Source organism: Fusarium pseudograminearum, chromosome 4, assembly GCF_000303195.2.
Source record: "Fusarium pseudograminearum CS3096 chromosome 4, whole genome shotgun sequence".
NCBI lineage: Eukaryota > Fungi > Ascomycota > Sordariomycetes > Hypocreales > Nectriaceae > Fusarium > Fusarium pseudograminearum.
In genome coordinates this window covers 149,385-165,584 of record NC_031954.1, presented here as the reverse complement: position 1 = coordinate 165,584, position 16,200 = coordinate 149,385, and the positions used below count along the sequence as shown (strand labels likewise).

At 45.9% G+C, this 16,200-nt stretch overlaps 9 protein-coding genes across 9 annotated transcripts; 6 read left to right on the top strand and 3 right to left on the bottom strand.

Moving 5' to 3' along the window:
• Nucleotides 1–14: 14 nt before the first annotated feature.
• Nucleotides 15–2,525, top strand: FPSE_10106 (uncharacterized protein; the record flags this gene model as incomplete). The annotated part of the gene is made up of 1 exon (XM_009263223.1): nt 15–2,525. One exon carries the CDS (start codon nt 15–17, stop codon nt 2,523–2,525), a length of 2,511 nt encoding a protein of 836 aa, XP_009261498.1.
• An 858-nt stretch (nt 2,526–3,383) lies between these two features.
• FPSE_10105 (uncharacterized protein) lies at nt 3,384–4,209 on the top strand (the record flags this gene model as incomplete). The annotated part of the gene is made up of 5 exons (XM_009263222.1): nt 3,384–3,496; nt 3,810–3,845; nt 3,928–3,947; nt 4,002–4,033; nt 4,168–4,209. The coding sequence occupies 5 exons, from the start codon at nt 3,384–3,386 to the stop codon at nt 4,207–4,209; spliced, it is 243 nt and encodes an 80-aa protein (XP_009261497.1).
• A 975-nt stretch (nt 4,210–5,184) lies between these two features.
• FPSE_10104 (uncharacterized protein) lies at nt 5,185–5,703 on the bottom strand (the record flags this gene model as incomplete). The annotated part of the gene is made up of 1 exon (XM_009263221.1): nt 5,185–5,703. One exon carries the CDS (start codon nt 5,701–5,703, stop codon nt 5,185–5,187), a length of 519 nt encoding a protein of 172 aa, XP_009261496.1.
• A 1,363-nt stretch (nt 5,704–7,066) lies between these two features.
• FPSE_10103 (uncharacterized protein) lies at nt 7,067–8,407 on the top strand (the record flags this gene model as incomplete). The annotated part of the gene is made up of 2 exons (XM_009263220.1): nt 7,067–8,009; nt 8,061–8,407. 2 exons carry the CDS (start codon nt 7,067–7,069, stop codon nt 8,405–8,407), a joined length of 1,290 nt encoding a protein of 429 aa, XP_009261495.1.
• Nucleotides 8,408–8,595: 188 nt separating this feature from the next.
• On the bottom strand, nt 8,596–8,796 carry FPSE_10102 (uncharacterized protein; the record flags this gene model as incomplete). The annotated part of the gene is made up of 2 exons (XM_009263219.1): nt 8,596–8,601; nt 8,653–8,796. 2 exons carry the CDS (start codon nt 8,794–8,796, stop codon nt 8,596–8,598), a joined length of 150 nt encoding a protein of 49 aa, XP_009261494.1.
• A 129-nt stretch (nt 8,797–8,925) lies between these two features.
• Nucleotides 8,926–9,322, top strand: FPSE_10101 (uncharacterized protein; the record flags this gene model as incomplete). The annotated part of the gene is made up of 2 exons (XM_009263218.1): nt 8,926–9,027; nt 9,107–9,322. 2 exons carry the CDS (start codon nt 8,926–8,928, stop codon nt 9,320–9,322), a joined length of 318 nt encoding a protein of 105 aa, XP_009261493.1.
• Nucleotides 9,323–9,349: 27 nt separating this feature from the next.
• Nucleotides 9,350–11,710, bottom strand: FPSE_10100 (uncharacterized protein; the record flags this gene model as incomplete). The annotated part of the gene is made up of 4 exons (XM_009263217.1): nt 9,350–10,339; nt 10,401–10,652; nt 10,706–11,522; nt 11,568–11,710. 4 exons carry the CDS (start codon nt 11,708–11,710, stop codon nt 9,350–9,352), a joined length of 2,202 nt encoding a protein of 733 aa, XP_009261492.1.
• A 293-nt stretch (nt 11,711–12,003) lies between these two features.
• On the top strand, nt 12,004–13,662 carry FPSE_10099 (uncharacterized protein; the record flags this gene model as incomplete). The annotated part of the gene is made up of 3 exons (XM_009263216.1): nt 12,004–12,372; nt 12,423–13,299; nt 13,349–13,662. The coding sequence occupies 3 exons, from the start codon at nt 12,004–12,006 to the stop codon at nt 13,660–13,662; spliced, it is 1,560 nt and encodes a 519-aa protein (XP_009261491.1).
• A 446-nt stretch (nt 13,663–14,108) lies between these two features.
• Nucleotides 14,109–16,166, top strand: FPSE_10098 (uncharacterized protein; the record flags this gene model as incomplete). Its single annotated transcript, XM_009263215.1, has 4 exons — nt 14,109–14,390; nt 14,437–14,822; nt 14,878–15,697; nt 15,756–16,166. The coding sequence occupies 4 exons, from the start codon at nt 14,109–14,111 to the stop codon at nt 16,164–16,166; spliced, it is 1,899 nt and encodes a 632-aa protein (XP_009261490.1).
• Between the last annotated feature and the right edge of the window lie 34 nt (nt 16,167–16,200).

Below are 16,200 nucleotides of genomic sequence, written 5' to 3'. Positions count from 1 at the left end.
CAGACATCCGCAAAATGGTGGCAAAACAAGCCAAGGCAAGCCCACCATGGGCAATACCTCCCGACGAGAGACCTGGCGAATCACGTCTACGTTGGCCCTCATCTGTTCTGTACAAATCTCAGTCGTCCACTGACCCGCAAAACCCGAGCGAAACCACGATCGGTAGCCAAAACATCATCAAGAACGAACCGAAAATTGTTTCGTCTACCAGGAACGCGCCCATCATGACGACGGATCCCGTCTACAAAAGACAGCTCAGCGATACCGAGTTCCGAATCTTGAGCATATCTCCAGCCACGGATGGGAGCTATCCTATTCATGCTGTACTTGGAAACTACAAGATTGATGATTGCCCCGAATATGAAACTGTTTCTTATTGTTGGGGTGGCGAAGTCGGGGACTCAGAGCGTTATTGCCCTGTATATCTTGGTGATTACTGGGATGTTCTTCTACAGACCAAGAATTGTTGGTCAATGCTTCAGTACGCCCGCCCTCAATCATATCCCCGACTTATCTGGGTTGATGCTATTTGCATCAACCAAGAAGATCACCTCGAAAAAGAGTGCCAAGTACCAATGATGGGAAAGATATACTTGAGATGCTTGAGAGTCATCGTGTACCTGGGAGACCAAGTTGTTAAACCGAAAGAGACCATCTTGCGGAGGTCGTACCCAGCGCGACGTGACTTCTCTGAATTTGACGATGTGATACCGGGATCCCTGATCGATTCAAGTCAACTCCTCAAACTCAAATACTTCCAGCGCCTTTGGGTTATTCAGGAACTGACACTAGCCCCTGCTGCCCTAATTCCCGCTCATGGCTATGAGTTCAGAGTTGGACCCTTATCACAATTAGATTCCAGGTTACCGCACTCAGGCGATCACGAAGTTTCGTGGATGGGGGAAATCTGTACCGGATACAAGTCTAGAAGCTTGTTAATGCTACTGCAACGCACATGGGCTTCTCAGGCAACAGACCCCCGTGACAAGATCTATGGTCTACTCGGCCTCGGCTACCACGTTGAAGGGTTCAGACCAGACTATTCTATCTCATTACTTCACACATACGTCGGAACAATCCTTCATCTTCTCCTTGCTGAGGAATTCATTGAAATTCTCACAGGAGCTACTGATCAACCTGCGGAGTCAAAACTCCCATCGTGGCTTCCAAATTGGAATCTTTTCGACATAGGGAAACGACTCTTGTCGATTTCACAAGCCACTCCAGAGGCACCTCCAGACGGTTTTAGCCGCAGGAAAAGATTCATCGAAGACAAGATTGCCACACTTGACCGCGGTTGTGAAACCCTGGTTGATATGAGCAATGATAAATTTTCAGGCAAAACTGGATTGACAGCATCAGAGTTGTGGGCCATCGAAAAGCCATATGTTGACCCATTGACTCTTGAACTGACCCTGTCAATGGTTCATGTTTGCAAATTTACGTCCCGGCTGACCCAAATCTACCGGTTCGATTATCACAAGCCTATGCGCGTGTTTAAAATCGAGGTAGCCAACTGCAGGTTGTATATATGTACTTCGGATATCCCGCTTGATCTGCTTGTTGAATCTGGGAGTAACGAACTGTTTCTTCTTAAGAAGTCACATGATGTCACTTTAGCTCTCTTTCTGAGACGTCTAGCAGGAGATGGAAGATACCGCCTGCTGCAATGTAATTTTTGCTTCGACCTATTCCTGTCAGGAAACCCATCTCGTGAACCTGGCTTCAATAGATTGCCAAGTAATCGAGATGTGACTTTGAATGCAGTAGAAGGCCAACAACTTTCACTACTCGACGGAACAGTCTCGAAAGCCCTGGCCGAAAGCGCTAAGGACGTTGAGAGATGTTTCAAGGAGAGCCGGGACATCTTGAAAAGAACCCCATCCCCTGACCTGAGTGGAGTTACTTCCGCGATCTTTGAAACATTTTACCAACTGGTTTCAGATGCTGGAACATCATTCCTTCACTCTTATATCGCCTTTTTATTACAGTGCTGGCCAGGTTGTTCTGCAAGGGTTGAGCAGAATATTGCCTACATGGAGCTCGAGCCGAACGATTGGGCAATAGCCAATGACGCTCTGTTTGGTCCAAATAGGTTTGTCGATTTCGAAGTCTATGTGCCCTCAGAAACAAAATTTCCGGACTCGGGGACGTGGCACAAAGCTCAGCTGTTGGATCAAACCGACATTAAGCAGCTGATTAAGTCACCTATCAGAAGAACATTCGACATTCAGCCCCTGAGTCTTGTTTCAAGCCATCAGACGTTCATGAAAACCGATGCCATGCATACTATGAGCCTGAGAGTGAAAGCGGAACAACTACGGACGTGTCTCGAGTCGAGTTTTTACTATATTGAAGCAGTCAAAAAGTGGTATTGCGATAGAATTTTGATAAACGGGGAATCAGTATTGAGATCAGAAGCATCTTGGAACACACCTGACGCTTTCTGCTACTACCCATGGCCAGAATCGTTGTACGAGGACGGTCAAAATCCTGGGAGGGTTTGCCAAGTAACTATTGTTTAGCATTTGAAACTCCATGTATACTCTATATCACTACGATGAGTTAAGAATTAAGAACCAAAATTAATATCCTGAGCCAGTAGGCCATAGCATATAGCGACTTTTTCTATTTTTCTATTTGAAAGTGGCTAGTCGCATGCTACGAGGGTATAGGATCGGAGAATAATATACGTCAACCAGGAATAATTTGACTGTACTGACTAGCAAATTGGCTGGGCATGTTTTTTGGCTGTGAATCAGGCCCGCCTTTGCTCTCAAGCATTTAAAAGATACCCTGTACTATCTCGTCAATGCCCAACAAATGTCTGAAGATGTTAGCGATATTGCTAATCCACAAAGTTAATTTGGTCTGTAGTGAGAAACTCTCGATATTTTAACTGTTCAGGCTTTACGATCTGCTGTTTGTCTTTAGGATTGAAGTTGGGAGTTCGAGGCTCTGATGACGTCTGGTTGGTGATAGTCATTGTAAAACCAAGGCCGCTTACCGTCTTATGACATTATTTTAATTATAATGATATGGCTCCATCTGAAGAACTTAGGGAAGGCACGTCGTATTTGGTTGTCGATAATGACTTACTAATACATCTGTGTGGTTCCACACTTTATGCCTAGCCATATTGGAGGCTAAATTGATACTCTTCGTGAACTTGCCAATGTCTTTCCTACGAGTTAGAACTAAACGTGACGGAACATGGGAACGGATAATCCCACATTTTGTTCTGTACCCTACAGTTATGAGCCAATGTGGAAGATAGAACTTGTCCTGCTTCGAACACACGAATTTGTCGTATGTCACCCTGTCTCCGTATTGAAACACGTTTCATAGCCTTTAAAAGTGTCAACATACCCTGGTGGCCCAACATGGGTAAGGCTGGTGTTGTGAGAAGCCTTACCTCGCAGGAAAGATATTCGGCTGAGGCAACATTGAGCGACTGTGGCAACATTGAGCGACTGTGGCAAAGTGATTCTCTAGCGTGAGTCCCTGACTCGACAGGACATTTTTAACGAAGGGTTGAGCCCGGAGTGACCCAAGGCGGTCATCTTGATCATTACTCATGATAACCATAATGCTGGACTTGCTTTATTTGGTACTTACAGCCGGCAGGGCTAAAGCTGCTAATATTCCAACCAGTACAACCAGTAGCCTCTCCATGTTACGATGTTGTGACTATATCATGGCAGGCAACGAGACTGCTTATCTGATCATTGACTAATCGTCCCTGTATTCAATGACATGTTATCCCGATGCCGATCTACAAATTTGATGTCGTGATCCTCTTGTTCTAGTGTCGGCTCTCGCCCCCGACTGACTTGTTTATTGTGGTAAGTCTAACGGTAAAATTGCAAGGGTTAGTTTGGGACTTGTGGATGCATTATGATTGTGCATTATGTATATTGTTATCAGTCCAGAGCTGTATCTGATTCGTGAGTTATAAATGCCTAGTATTGTTTTCTCTAATTGTAGATTTTAAATGACAGAGTTGAGACATTTTAGGATACTGTCCAGCTGCGTAAGTCATGCTACCTTCAGCCTCTCTTCTACTGAAGGATTAAAACTATCATTTTATATCCATCAAATCAATTGTTAGTAGCAGGCAATATTGCTGCGTCTTGTGATTTATTTTTTAACATATTACTATTAAAGGTAGAGATCTGTAAAAGTGTTATGAGTGGACATCTTGGGTAATTAAACAAACTGTGTTTAAAGTTGGATCTACAAAGCATTGAATAAACTCGCAGAGAAGTGCATGGTTTATTAAAGCAGGAGTTAAAATAAGGTTAACCTGCAATGGATTGCGGTTAGTGGGATGGCCCTGCTCGGATTAGCGGGGTTTCTTATCAATCAGCACTCTTATCGGCCATCTTATCTGCCATCTTATCAGCCGTCTAACGCCTTGGCTTATCTCCGATTCTTATCACCATACTCATTAATATGTTTCAATCTCGGGATATCCACCATTGTTACAAGAAAGATGCATGCATGCGACATAAGATTGATTCCAGTTACAGTATACAGAATACAATATATGACATGGACATGATATCTGTTTACTTGTTACAGATGGACTTAGCTACTATTGCATTTACACATTGTCCCGTGATGAAGTGTCGAATAATCTATTGATGAGCCTGTAAAAAATGGATTTTTCAAGCCCAATTTCTACAGTTTGCGGACTCAGAGGGCGTGAAGTACCCAAGACTAATTATCTAGGGCGTATATGATCTCCATGCAGAACAGGTGATTAACAATTTATCCAAATAGTTCAAAGGAAGCTGTTTGCATATTACAACACACTGATCAGAGAACACTAAACAAGGAGTTACTGCTGGGGCCAGCCCATTATTATTCTATTATGAATGAGCCCTGCAATATGATATGCAGATATGGCATCGGAGCAGGTATCGGAGCACGGTTTATTGTGTGTGTCCTGAGTCTTAAGACACAACCCTTCACTTTGCATATGAGAAGACAAATAAGACTAAGATGACATCAATCAAGTAAATTTATTGCATACATAGTCTTGTGACTAACATCTATAGCTTTGATGCAACTACCACACGAAATGTAAATGGTTGCAGGCTGTACAAGAAGTGTATGGTATGCATATTTCAAACTATTCAATTTCACTATCTGACAAGGTCAAATGACTCTCTAAGCTAGTTAAAGTGGCATTTTGAAATGCACTTTCAACTCCTCCCAACTGTGCTTGTTATAGTCTGCCTGGACCTTCTTGCACGTTTCCAGTCCCCAGTCGGTGATCCCCAACATCAAGCTACTCTCAAACATGAAAGCCATGCTTCCTTCCCCGACTTTCATGGGCTTCAATTCTGAGTTGCTCGCCTTTTCAAATGAATCGGCATCAGGTCCATGCGCTGTCATAACGTTGTGTAGGCTTGCCCCAGCAGGTTGAAAGCCACCACCTGTCTTAGCGTCATATTGACCGCAAATCAAGCCCATAAACTCAGACATGGTATTGCGATGGTACCACGGTGGTCGAAACGTGTCTTCCTGGACAAGCCATCGAGGTGGGAAGATCACAAAGTCCGCAACAGCCGTGCCAGGGTGATCGGATGGCCCAGTCAGGACAGTGTAGATGGAGGGGTCAGGGTGGTCGAAAGAGATGCTACCAATGACTGAGAATCGGCCGAGGTCGTATTTGTAAGGGTAAACTAGGAACATTAGTGAGGTCTATCCAACCTATTGAGCCAGTTACTCACATCTGCAATGTGTCAGCTTAAACAAACATTTGTCACAGAAAACTTACTTCCCGTGCCAGGACACTACATCGAATGGTGTATGTCCCTGCTGTGCCACAAAGAGCTCATTGTTAAACTTGTTCAAGATGGTCCAGGTCGATGTCGTATCCTCCTGGAAATCTGCCACAGGGATCTGGAAGTCCCTTGGATTAGCGAGACAGTTAGACCCAATGGGTCCAAGTTCAGGTAACTGAAAATGCCCTTGGTATAGCTCCAAGATGTATCCTCGAATGGGACCCTCCGGGAGTGTAACGCGATAGCGGATGCCACGGGGAAGAACTGCGATTTCATTAGGGCGAACCAACAAGCGTCCGAGTTCAGTCTGAATGTCCAATACTCCGTGCTGTGCTACAACGAGCATCTCGCCGTCGGAGGAGTACATGGCCGTTTTCTCATCCATATCTTTACCAGCAGCAAAGACATAAATTCCAATACCTGTTTTCATGGTTGGGTCACCTGCACCGGAAACAAGTTTCATACCCGTGACCCAATCGACTTGTTCATCGATATCAAACGGATCCCATCGCAGCTGCTGGGGCACATAGTTTAACTTTGCTTTCAAAATTGGCTCTGAAGCATTGCTGAAGCGCTGGTAGGTTGAGTGAGAGGCCGATGGAAGAACACGGTAGAGCCAGGTTTGACGATTCTCATGGCGTGGAGCGGTGAATGCTGTGCCGGAGAGTTTCTCGGCGTAGAGACCGTACGGTGGCTTTTGGGGTGAATTGGCGCCAATTGGAAGTGCACCTTTGATGGCCTCTGATCTGAGACGCGTCAATAAAATCACGGCTATCTATATAAATAAAGAAAGAAGATTCCTACTCGTGGAATGAATCGAAGCCATTCAGATAGCTGTACTTCTCAGACGTGGAAAAGTTGGTGACAGGCATTGTGACTAGTTGGGTCGGCAATGGCGATCAGCATGAACAAGATCCAATTCATGTTTAGTATGACGGATTAACCAGATAAGAAATACACAATTGCATGCGTGATTGTCGTCTTCTTGACTGTATTCCGGCAAAGGGCCGAGGTTCCGAGTAATGGTGTCATAACTGCGGATCCACCCGAATGCCCGGAATGATATTATAATTTCCGAACACTGCAAATTGATTTCGGAATTGAGATTAATTAACAGCGAAATGCAACTGTTCCCTGCTATGAGAATGCTGTTGAATAAGAGACTCAACGCTTGGGCAAGTACCAGGGTTTTCTCACTTCTCTTACTTCCCCTACGATACAAAGCAATCCAATCTTTCTCAACATCAACCCACAATCGGAATTTTGTCGCAATGTCATCTTGGTTTCCAATTCCCACGAAGAGTCACTTCTCTCTCGCCAATTTACCTTTTGGTATAGTCTCAACTTCGACTCAGTCGGCACCTCGACCAGCTGTAGCTATCGGCGAGCAAGCACTTGACCTGTCTGTTTTTGCGCAGAATGATGGATTCTCAAAGTTATCCGACTTCCCAGCCGAGAAAATCGATGTATTTTCCCAATCTACATTGAATGACTTTGCTGCTCTCGGAAGAAAAGTGCATCGTGCCACAAGAGCTTATCTTCAAGATGTTTTTCGGAACGACACACCATACCCCGAGATCCTCAAGAATAATGCATACTTGCGAGAACAGGCTTTGATACCACTTGCCAACGTCATTTCTCATGCACCACTTAGCATCGGAGATTACACTGACTTCTTCGCCGGTCGTAACCATGCGCAAACTGTGGGTGCTTTATTCCGGGGTCCCGCCAATGCCCTCCAGCCAAACTATAGCCATCTGCCTGTCGCGTACCACGGACGTGCAAGCTCCGTTGTTGTTTCTGGTACTCCATTGCAGAGACCCTGGGGCCAAGTACTTCCCAGCCCCCAATCCCAAGACCCGGTATTCAAGCCCTGTGCCAGACTGGACATCGAGTTAGAACTTGGCATGTTTGTCAGCAAGGGTAACAAACTTGGTTCTTCAATTGCTGTTGAGGATGCAGAGGACTATATCTTTGGATATGTTCTTATGAATGATTGGAGTGCGAGAGACATTCAGCAGTGGGAGTATGTTCCACTCGGTCCGTTCAATGCTAAGAACTTTGGGACATCCATTAGTCCTTGGGTCGTGCTAGCCGATGCGCTGGAGCCATTCAGAGGTGAAGGACTTCTAAATGAGACGCCGCTGCAGAAGTATCTCGAGGAGAAGAGAAAGGACCCAATCCTTCATATCAACCTTGAAGTTTCACTCACAAGTAAGTTGAGCTATCCACCATGACAGACAGACAAATACTAACTTAAAGCAGCCAACAAAGGTCATACAACGAAGATCACAACAACAAGTTCCAAGAACCTATTGTGGTCCTGGCCTCAGATGCTTGCTCACCATTCTATATCGGGGTGCAACATGCGTACGGGAGATTTGCTTGGATCCGGAACTATCTCTGGTCTGGAGCCGGGCACACAGGGCAGTCTTCTTGAGCAAACACAAGGAGGAAAGGTCTCCGTCCAGTTGGATGGTGGGGAGGAGCGTAAATTCGTTCAGGACGGTGACACTATCACCATTACTGGCTGGTCGGGCAATGCCGACGATGGGCTTGTAGGCTTTGGAGAGTGTTCTGGTACTATTTTGGCTGCTGTGTCGAGAGATTAAATCACTGTGTCGCTATCAATCTTAAATGTCAATTACATTGTGAATATTCTTATTATTCTTATTGAGAAAATCGGATATGAGAGTTTTGTTTTATTATTTTTATGCTCTAAAGGAATTTCTTGGTGGAAATACTTCAACATCAAAGACAGTGACCAGTGAGTCTGAGTTACAGTGACAATTTCCACAAATCACAGCTAAAGTCGCGCGCAGCATAGAAACTGTACAAGAGCAAGGCAAAAACTTACTTCTGATCCAATAACCGTCAATGTACTGGATGAAAAGTTGTCGTTAGCCGCATAGCGGACCGGAAATGCGACTTCGTGCACGACCTCTCTGATTGGCTCATGGTGTACAACCATGCTCCAGATCCGGAAATGCGTAGTAGGCATTCCGAGCATCTTCCAATATAAAACATCTCCTTGATGAAACTGTCCATGATAGCAAAACAGTTCTTCGTAACATCATATCGAATCTTATTTTCACAGAACCGAAACGTCGAATTAGTCATCCCTTCCATCATGTCACCTGTTACCCGCGTCACCCTCTTTAAAGTTGCCTCTGAGAAGGACCAACAGCACCTCGTCGAGCTTTACAAACAGATGCCTCAAAAGGCTGTCAAGGTATTTTAAAATTCCACAACCGATATGAGTTATTGCATCGCATTGAAAAGGAATTGATCGAGTACTGACTGGATACCAGGATGGAAAACCTTACATTTCTTCCGTCCAAGCCGGAAAGGCCAACCCCGACCAACGCGCCCAAGGGTTCACAGTTGTTGCCATTTCCACGTTCGCCTCTCAGGAAGACTTCAACTACTACGACACTGAATGCCAGGCTCATTTGGAACTAAGAACCTTTGCCAAGGGAGTTAATCAAGGATTTGCCATGATTTACTTTGAGAATGAAGTAGTCTAGATATGCTTTGATGAAGAGTATAAATTATTAGATGAGCCCTTGAAAACGCATTGAGATATCATGAGTCTCGTCAGTAGTTGTTGTGAAATCCGTATCGTGCGTGAATGCGCCAGGAACGGGTTGTAGGAACTGTTGACCCTGCCCAATTGCATCGAAAAGATCGAGTAGATCATTTCTCATCTGGAACATGTCAGGTACGGAGCCAAGAAAGTCTCCTTCAGGCATCGCTATGTCCCCAAAAGGTAAAGCTTCACCATCAATGGTAGAAACAGGCATCTGCTCTTCCACTGCTGCCGTCAGTTGCGTTGGGCTGACTTGCCCATTTGCGCCGCCTGTCGCTTCCCCATCCCCTTCGTCTTGTCCTTGTCCTTGACTCTCATCCTGAGTCGCGGGAAACCCAAAGCTTTTAATCCTCGGTATCACTCCCCTGATACTCTTCCATAACCGCTTGCTGACCATACTGTGTCTTGAAAGTCCCCTTACAAGGTCGACCCCATCAGAAAACGTCCGTCGACATGGTGCAGAGAACGTCTCCGGGGCGTGACAGACAGCCAGGAACAAGACAGCCAAAGCACTAAGGAGGAAGTAGTTGAACGCACTCTGCTGCCTAGAGTAGATGTCTGTTGTAGAATGCAAATGAACCAAGACTTGGATAGTGTCTTGTGCAATGTCAACTACAAGCCATGCACTTTGAGGGTTAGATGCGATACTGTCTGTGCTCATGAGATGGTGTCGATAGATCAGGATCCGAACATAGTTCCCACGCAGATACAAAAGTGCACGGAGACGGTGAGGGAGTCTTGGCTGTGCGCGCGGAGCAAGTCCCAACCGCGGATGACGAAGCCTCAGATGGGAAGGGATAGACTCAAGCCAGTCTTGAGTTTGTAAGTCCAGTGCTGCGGCTGTGTCATCCGGTATACTTTGTGATGCAGACCCAAAAGGTGGAATCGCTTCCCAGATTCTAGAACACAACTGGCCGTAACCGACCATACACTGGAGATAGAGATATTCTTCATCCTAAAAGATCTCGTTAGATAAATCAGACAAACAGCTTGTTGGTACTGTTGTTGAAACTTACTGGCTTTGGTAACTCTGGGTCAACATCCTTGTCTACCAAGGCAAATGACAAACTCGTTCCAAAACTCCATCTTCGGTCCAAGACATAGACACACCAGAAGACCCTTGTGGCCAGTCTGCGAGAGTCGGTGTCTTTGAAGTTGTCCAGCAAGCTTCGCTTACGATGAAGGCCCATTTCCAGGGCTTCGCGAGCGGCGATGCCGATGGTGCGCCAAGCAAGAAGTTCTTCGCCTGAGTGAAAGTAGTATATACTCTGTAGCTGTTAGAGGAAGTATTAAAGCCATGGGTATGACGCATGACACATACCAGCATTGCCAGTAGTTGGATTTCCTTGAGGTCGACCTGCGGGCTAAGTATGCTCGAAAGATTCAACTGCACGGAATCCACTATGGCGGTAGTCAGTTCTATCTTACTCGGCTCGTCCAATATAAGCCCCGTGGCTACCGCAACTTTTGCAAGTGTAACATCTTGACTACACAATCTTTCATCATCCGCGATGGAGCTTGAGCCCTGGATTATCTGCAGAATTTCTTTGCTTTGTGCAATATAATCGCCGATGTCGATAAATGGATACACACTCTCAACCTCCTCCTGGAATGTGACCAGATATCTTGTTACATCATTCGCAGTACAACAATTCCAGAACTCCAAGTCACTGATCGGTTCATCACTCGTCGGCCCAACAGGAGACTGTGCACCACTTGGGGGCATCGAGTCGAACTTTGGTACTCCAATACGATTCAGCGACCGTTCGCCGACAAGAATACCAAACGCTGACCGTGTTGGACCGACGAAGTGGGGCTGTCGTGGGACTTGGCTACGGGCACTTGCTGGCGAATGTATGGCGATGTTGTCGCGTGTATGCGGTGAGACTGTTGCCGGGTTCTGGGGTCGCTGGGTTTGTTGTTTGAGTTCGTGTACTACGACGATCAACTCCGAGACTTGTTGGCGAAGTTGTGAGATTTCACTGCCAAGACTCTGATTGTACTTTTCCGACCTGTCCTTGGGTAATTGGACCGTAGTCGTACCAAAGGTACACGATAAACCACCAGAGACACACCGCTCGCAGTTGCTGTCATCTGCTGTCGGTATACATTTGAGCTTCTTTTTTTTACAATCATCGCTACTACTGTCAGCACAGAGATGCATCCTATTGAGCGGTACTCACCAAGCTACAGTGGTATACTTGCCCCTCTTGCTTCGTCCAGTAGCCACTGTCTCAGGGATGGACTCTGCATCGGCAGCATTCCGCTTCCTCGCCTTTACTGCCGGCTGCCCGGGGCTCTTTTCTGACGCAGCTTGTTGGTCCATGGCGGTCGTTGAATGCAAAGATTGAGTTCCGAAGAAAAAAAATGGCGACTGAGGGGCCATGGTTAAACATCGCGCTCGGAAATGGTTCCGAATTTCCGAGTCCATTGTCAACCCCGCATTCGTTGACTACAGGGAGACTTTGGTAGCGCCTACTGGCATCCACAGTGCAGTTCTGCTGTGGGAAGCTGGAAATACCGTTATTTGTATATATGAACCAACTGTTTTCTTTGTCTTTGCTTCCTCTGTTCTGCACACACACACCACACATTGAAAGCCCATCAATACTGTCCAAAATGACAATTGCAAATCTTCTTGTGTCCCTCAATGACAAGGTCCAGGAAAACAAGGGCCAATCCATTCTCATCACACTCTTTATCGCACCGTTGTTCTACATTCTCGTCAATGAGCTTGTGCGCCACAATGCACGGATCAGCAACCTCGACGGACCTTGGGGATTACCCTTGATTGGAAATATCCGCGACATCAAGGTAAACGCTTCGGAAAAATATCGCGAGTGGGCCAAGAAGTACGGACCAGTTTATCAGATCCAGCTTGGCAATATTCCCATTGTTGTTGTCAATAGCGCTGCTTCTGCGAGACACATCTTTGGTGCTAATGCACAGGCTTTGAGTTCTCGTCCAGAGTTTTACACATTCCACAAGGTTAACATACCACCCCAATACTTGCCAGGTCTGGTCATTAACTCGATTAGGTTCTCTCGGATACCGCTGGCACCACAATCGGCACTTCCCCATACAGCGACTCCCTCAAACGCCGTCGCAAGGGCGCCGCTTCTGCCCTTAACCGACCTTCCGTGGCCACCTATGTCGACCATCTCGACGTCGAAACCCGTGACTTTATCAAGGAGCTCATCGAATACGGCAACAATGGAAAGACTCCTGTCGATCCCATGCCCATGATCCAGCGCCTTTCTCTCTCCCTAGCCTTGACGCTCAACTGGGGCGTTCGTCTGAAGAGCCAGAAAGACAACCTGTTCGCCGAGATTACACATGTTGAGGAGGAGATTAGTCGATTCAGATCTACGACAGGTAATCTCCAGGACTACATTCCTTTGCTTCGTCTGAACCCTTTCAACTTCCACTCTTCCAAGGCGAGGGAGATGAGGAACAGGCGAGACAAGTACCTCACTGCTCTGAACGACGGCTTGGATGAGAGAATCAAGAATGGCACGTCCAAACCATGCATCCAGGCCAACGTTATCATGGATAAGGAGGCCAAGCTGAACAAGGATGAACTCACATCCATCAGTCTCACCATGCTGTCGGGCGGTTTGGACACTGTCACTACACTTGTCGCATGGTTTGTTGCTTATTTGAGTCAACATCCCGAGATTCAAGACAAGGCAGTATCTGAGATTGGCAAATTCTTCAGTCAGAAGGAGCCTATGTGTGATGTCAATGACGACCAGAAGTGCGAATATGTCGTCGCCCTGGTCAAGGAGTCATTGAGATACTACACTGTGCTGCGACTCGCTCTTCCGCGAGCTTCGATTCGCGACATCATCTACGAGGGTGTCAAGATTCCCAAAGGGACTGTCGTCTTCCTCAACGCATGGGCATGCAACATGGGTAGGCCACTCCATCTACTTTTTTTCATGAGCTCTCTAACACTGGACAGATGAACAAGTTTGGTCCGATCCTCAGGAGTTCCGCCCGGAGCGTTGGTTGGAGCAGCCTGAAGCTCCTCTCTTCACCTACGGCGTTGGATACCGCATGTGTGCTGGGTCATTGCTTGCAAACAGAGAGTTGTACTTGTTGTACATGAGACTTCTCAACAGTGTTAAGATCGAGCAGTTTGACAATGTCGATTGTCACCCTGTTCGAGGCAACTTGGATCCCACAAGTCTCGTTGCGATGCCCCGTAGATACAAGGCTTCGTTTACGCCAAGAAGTCCGGACGATTTGAAGAAGGCTCTGGCAGTGTCAGTATAGTGGGGGTACCGTAGCAGTAGTCAACTTGAGAAATCTTCGTCGGGCTCTATGAATTCTACTGTGATTTATACCTTTTAGTTTCTTGTCATCGTTTTTTCAGTTAAAATAACAGTACAACAATTAATTGTATCTTAATTTAAATATTTTGACATATTCCTCTCTGCTTTCATATGTATACAAATATCGACATTGTCTCATTTGCTAGCTAAAATCTCACAAAATTGCTAAATCCGCTAATCATAGTGCTGATCATCAACAGCCAGTAGAAATCTTTATAGCGAAAATGGATGACAAATTATTTTACTGAGCCAATGAGCTACACACTGTTGCCTGGACAATCTTGGTGCGGATTTCATTTAACCCCTTTTCACAGGGACAACAGAGAACCTCAAACTTACAACATTTATACCATATTTCCTCCTTCGGCCCAGTATCATAAAGACAAAATGTCACTCAGAAGGAGTTCCAGATTGGCCAAGACGGGAGACAATCAACAGGAAATGGCAGACTTGGCGCACCAGGTAATTTCTTTGCAGCCGAAACGGGGTAGCAAGCGCAAAATCGAAATGCCCGATCCCAACCTGAGTACGAAAGGCGCCCCGAAAACAGCAAAGACTAAGCATGCGGCAAGCAAGACGAAAAAGCCATGCATTCAATCTTCCAATGCACTCAAGATTGACAGACTATCCAATTTGCCTCCTGAAATACTTTCTATGGTGGTGAATAACGTAAGAATCCACCTTGATGTACTGATTTATATTAACAATAAGCAAGATCAGAGAAAAGTCCACTTTGAGCAGACTCAGCAGAACATGCAAAAAGTACTACTTGCTGATCGCGCCCCTCCTCTACAAACGCATTTCTGTTGCTGCCATGTTCCACGGCCATATTGCAAAGCTTATCCGTACCCTCGAACCACACCTGAGCATTCAACAACGAAAGCAATTGAAGAAGGAGGGTACATACAAGGGACAGAAGGATATCTACCCAAGTGGCCTTAGACCCGATGAGATGCCTGTCTGTGCAAACCATGTCCGCCAGCTCGTCATTGGATCCGTCCAAGCTGGTAGGAATCATGATTATATCGTCCATCGATATATTGAAGAAGCGTTGAAGAATACAGCCAATGTTGAAATCTTGGAGTCTTTCTTCGTTACAGAGTGAGTCTTCATAATACGTTTACCTGATTCCAGTACATACTTACGTTTGTTATAGATCGATGGCAAAGAGCATCGCGAAATTGGAAAAACTACAGGCGCTATCACTTGACCTTGGCTACCGTGATTACCAGGCACTCTATGGCATCAAGAATCTAAAGCATCTGGCGCTACAGGCCTACATTCAGACTGATCTTCTTCACTCCCTTCTACTGAACTCAAGGTCAACACTTCGAAGCCTCAATCTGAACACAAACTCTCTTGACTTCTTTTATCATTTCGATCAAATTGTAAGCTCAGCAGAACAAGATACAGAGAATCAGCATTACTTTACGGCTCTCAAATCATTGACGATTCAAGTCTCCGACCTTGATTCAACTTCGATTCGATCATTGATGAGGGCAACAAACTTTGCCGGACTACAAGAACTCCACATCGAGCACCTACCTGAAAGCTCATCTGTATTCTTTCAACAATTGGCAGACTTGTTCTCAACATCTAGCACATCTGGTTTGGAAGTCCGATTGAGGGATCTAAAAATCGACATGAGAACCTCAGGTTACAATGTGACCGAGAGTCAGCAAAAGGCTGTTACAGAAACCAAGACCAGCTTCTTGAATTCCTTCGATACTCTGAAGAGTCTAGAGCTTTTCGACTATGGCCAATACCCACTCGAGATATCCGAAAACCCAGGCCTGCCAAATAGCCTTGTCCAGGCCATTCTTCAGCATAAAGGTCTAGAGAGACTTAGCATATCATACAACGGTATCATTGGTGGCTATCAGTTACCATACCTGACACCATCGACGATTGGGAGTCTTATTGACAATTTGCCTCTTCTAAGAGAGATTGACATTGCCCCGGAGGAACACGATCTTGTAAGAAGGCCCTAAGTTACACGAACAATAGCAATGGTTGACTGATATCTTGAAATAGGACCAGCTCGGAAGCGTACTATCCCGCGCCTCTAATATCGAGCGCATTGTGTTTTCTTGCACTAGCAGTTGGGCGTCTCATATTCGTACTGATGATCCTACAAAGCCTCTGCTACATTCCGTCCTGAAAGGCTTTCTATGTCGAAGTCATTCTGGTGATGCTGGTCAGCTCAAATGGGAGGAAATCTGCAAGCTGAGGTTTGTCACTGTCAACTGTCAAATCTATGAGATTGCATCCAAGTTTGGGAAGGGCGGCAAAGGAATAGGTAAACCTGAGAAGTTCACAGTGCCAGGTAACCCTAAGCGGGAGGTCATGTTTCGGAATATTACAGGAACGGGCCCTACTACGTTGCACGTTGGGTTCGATCCTACATTCCAATGGGTAGAGAAGGTATCGAAAGACCTCGACTAGTTTGCTGCTTCTGTAACTGACGGACACTTCACCT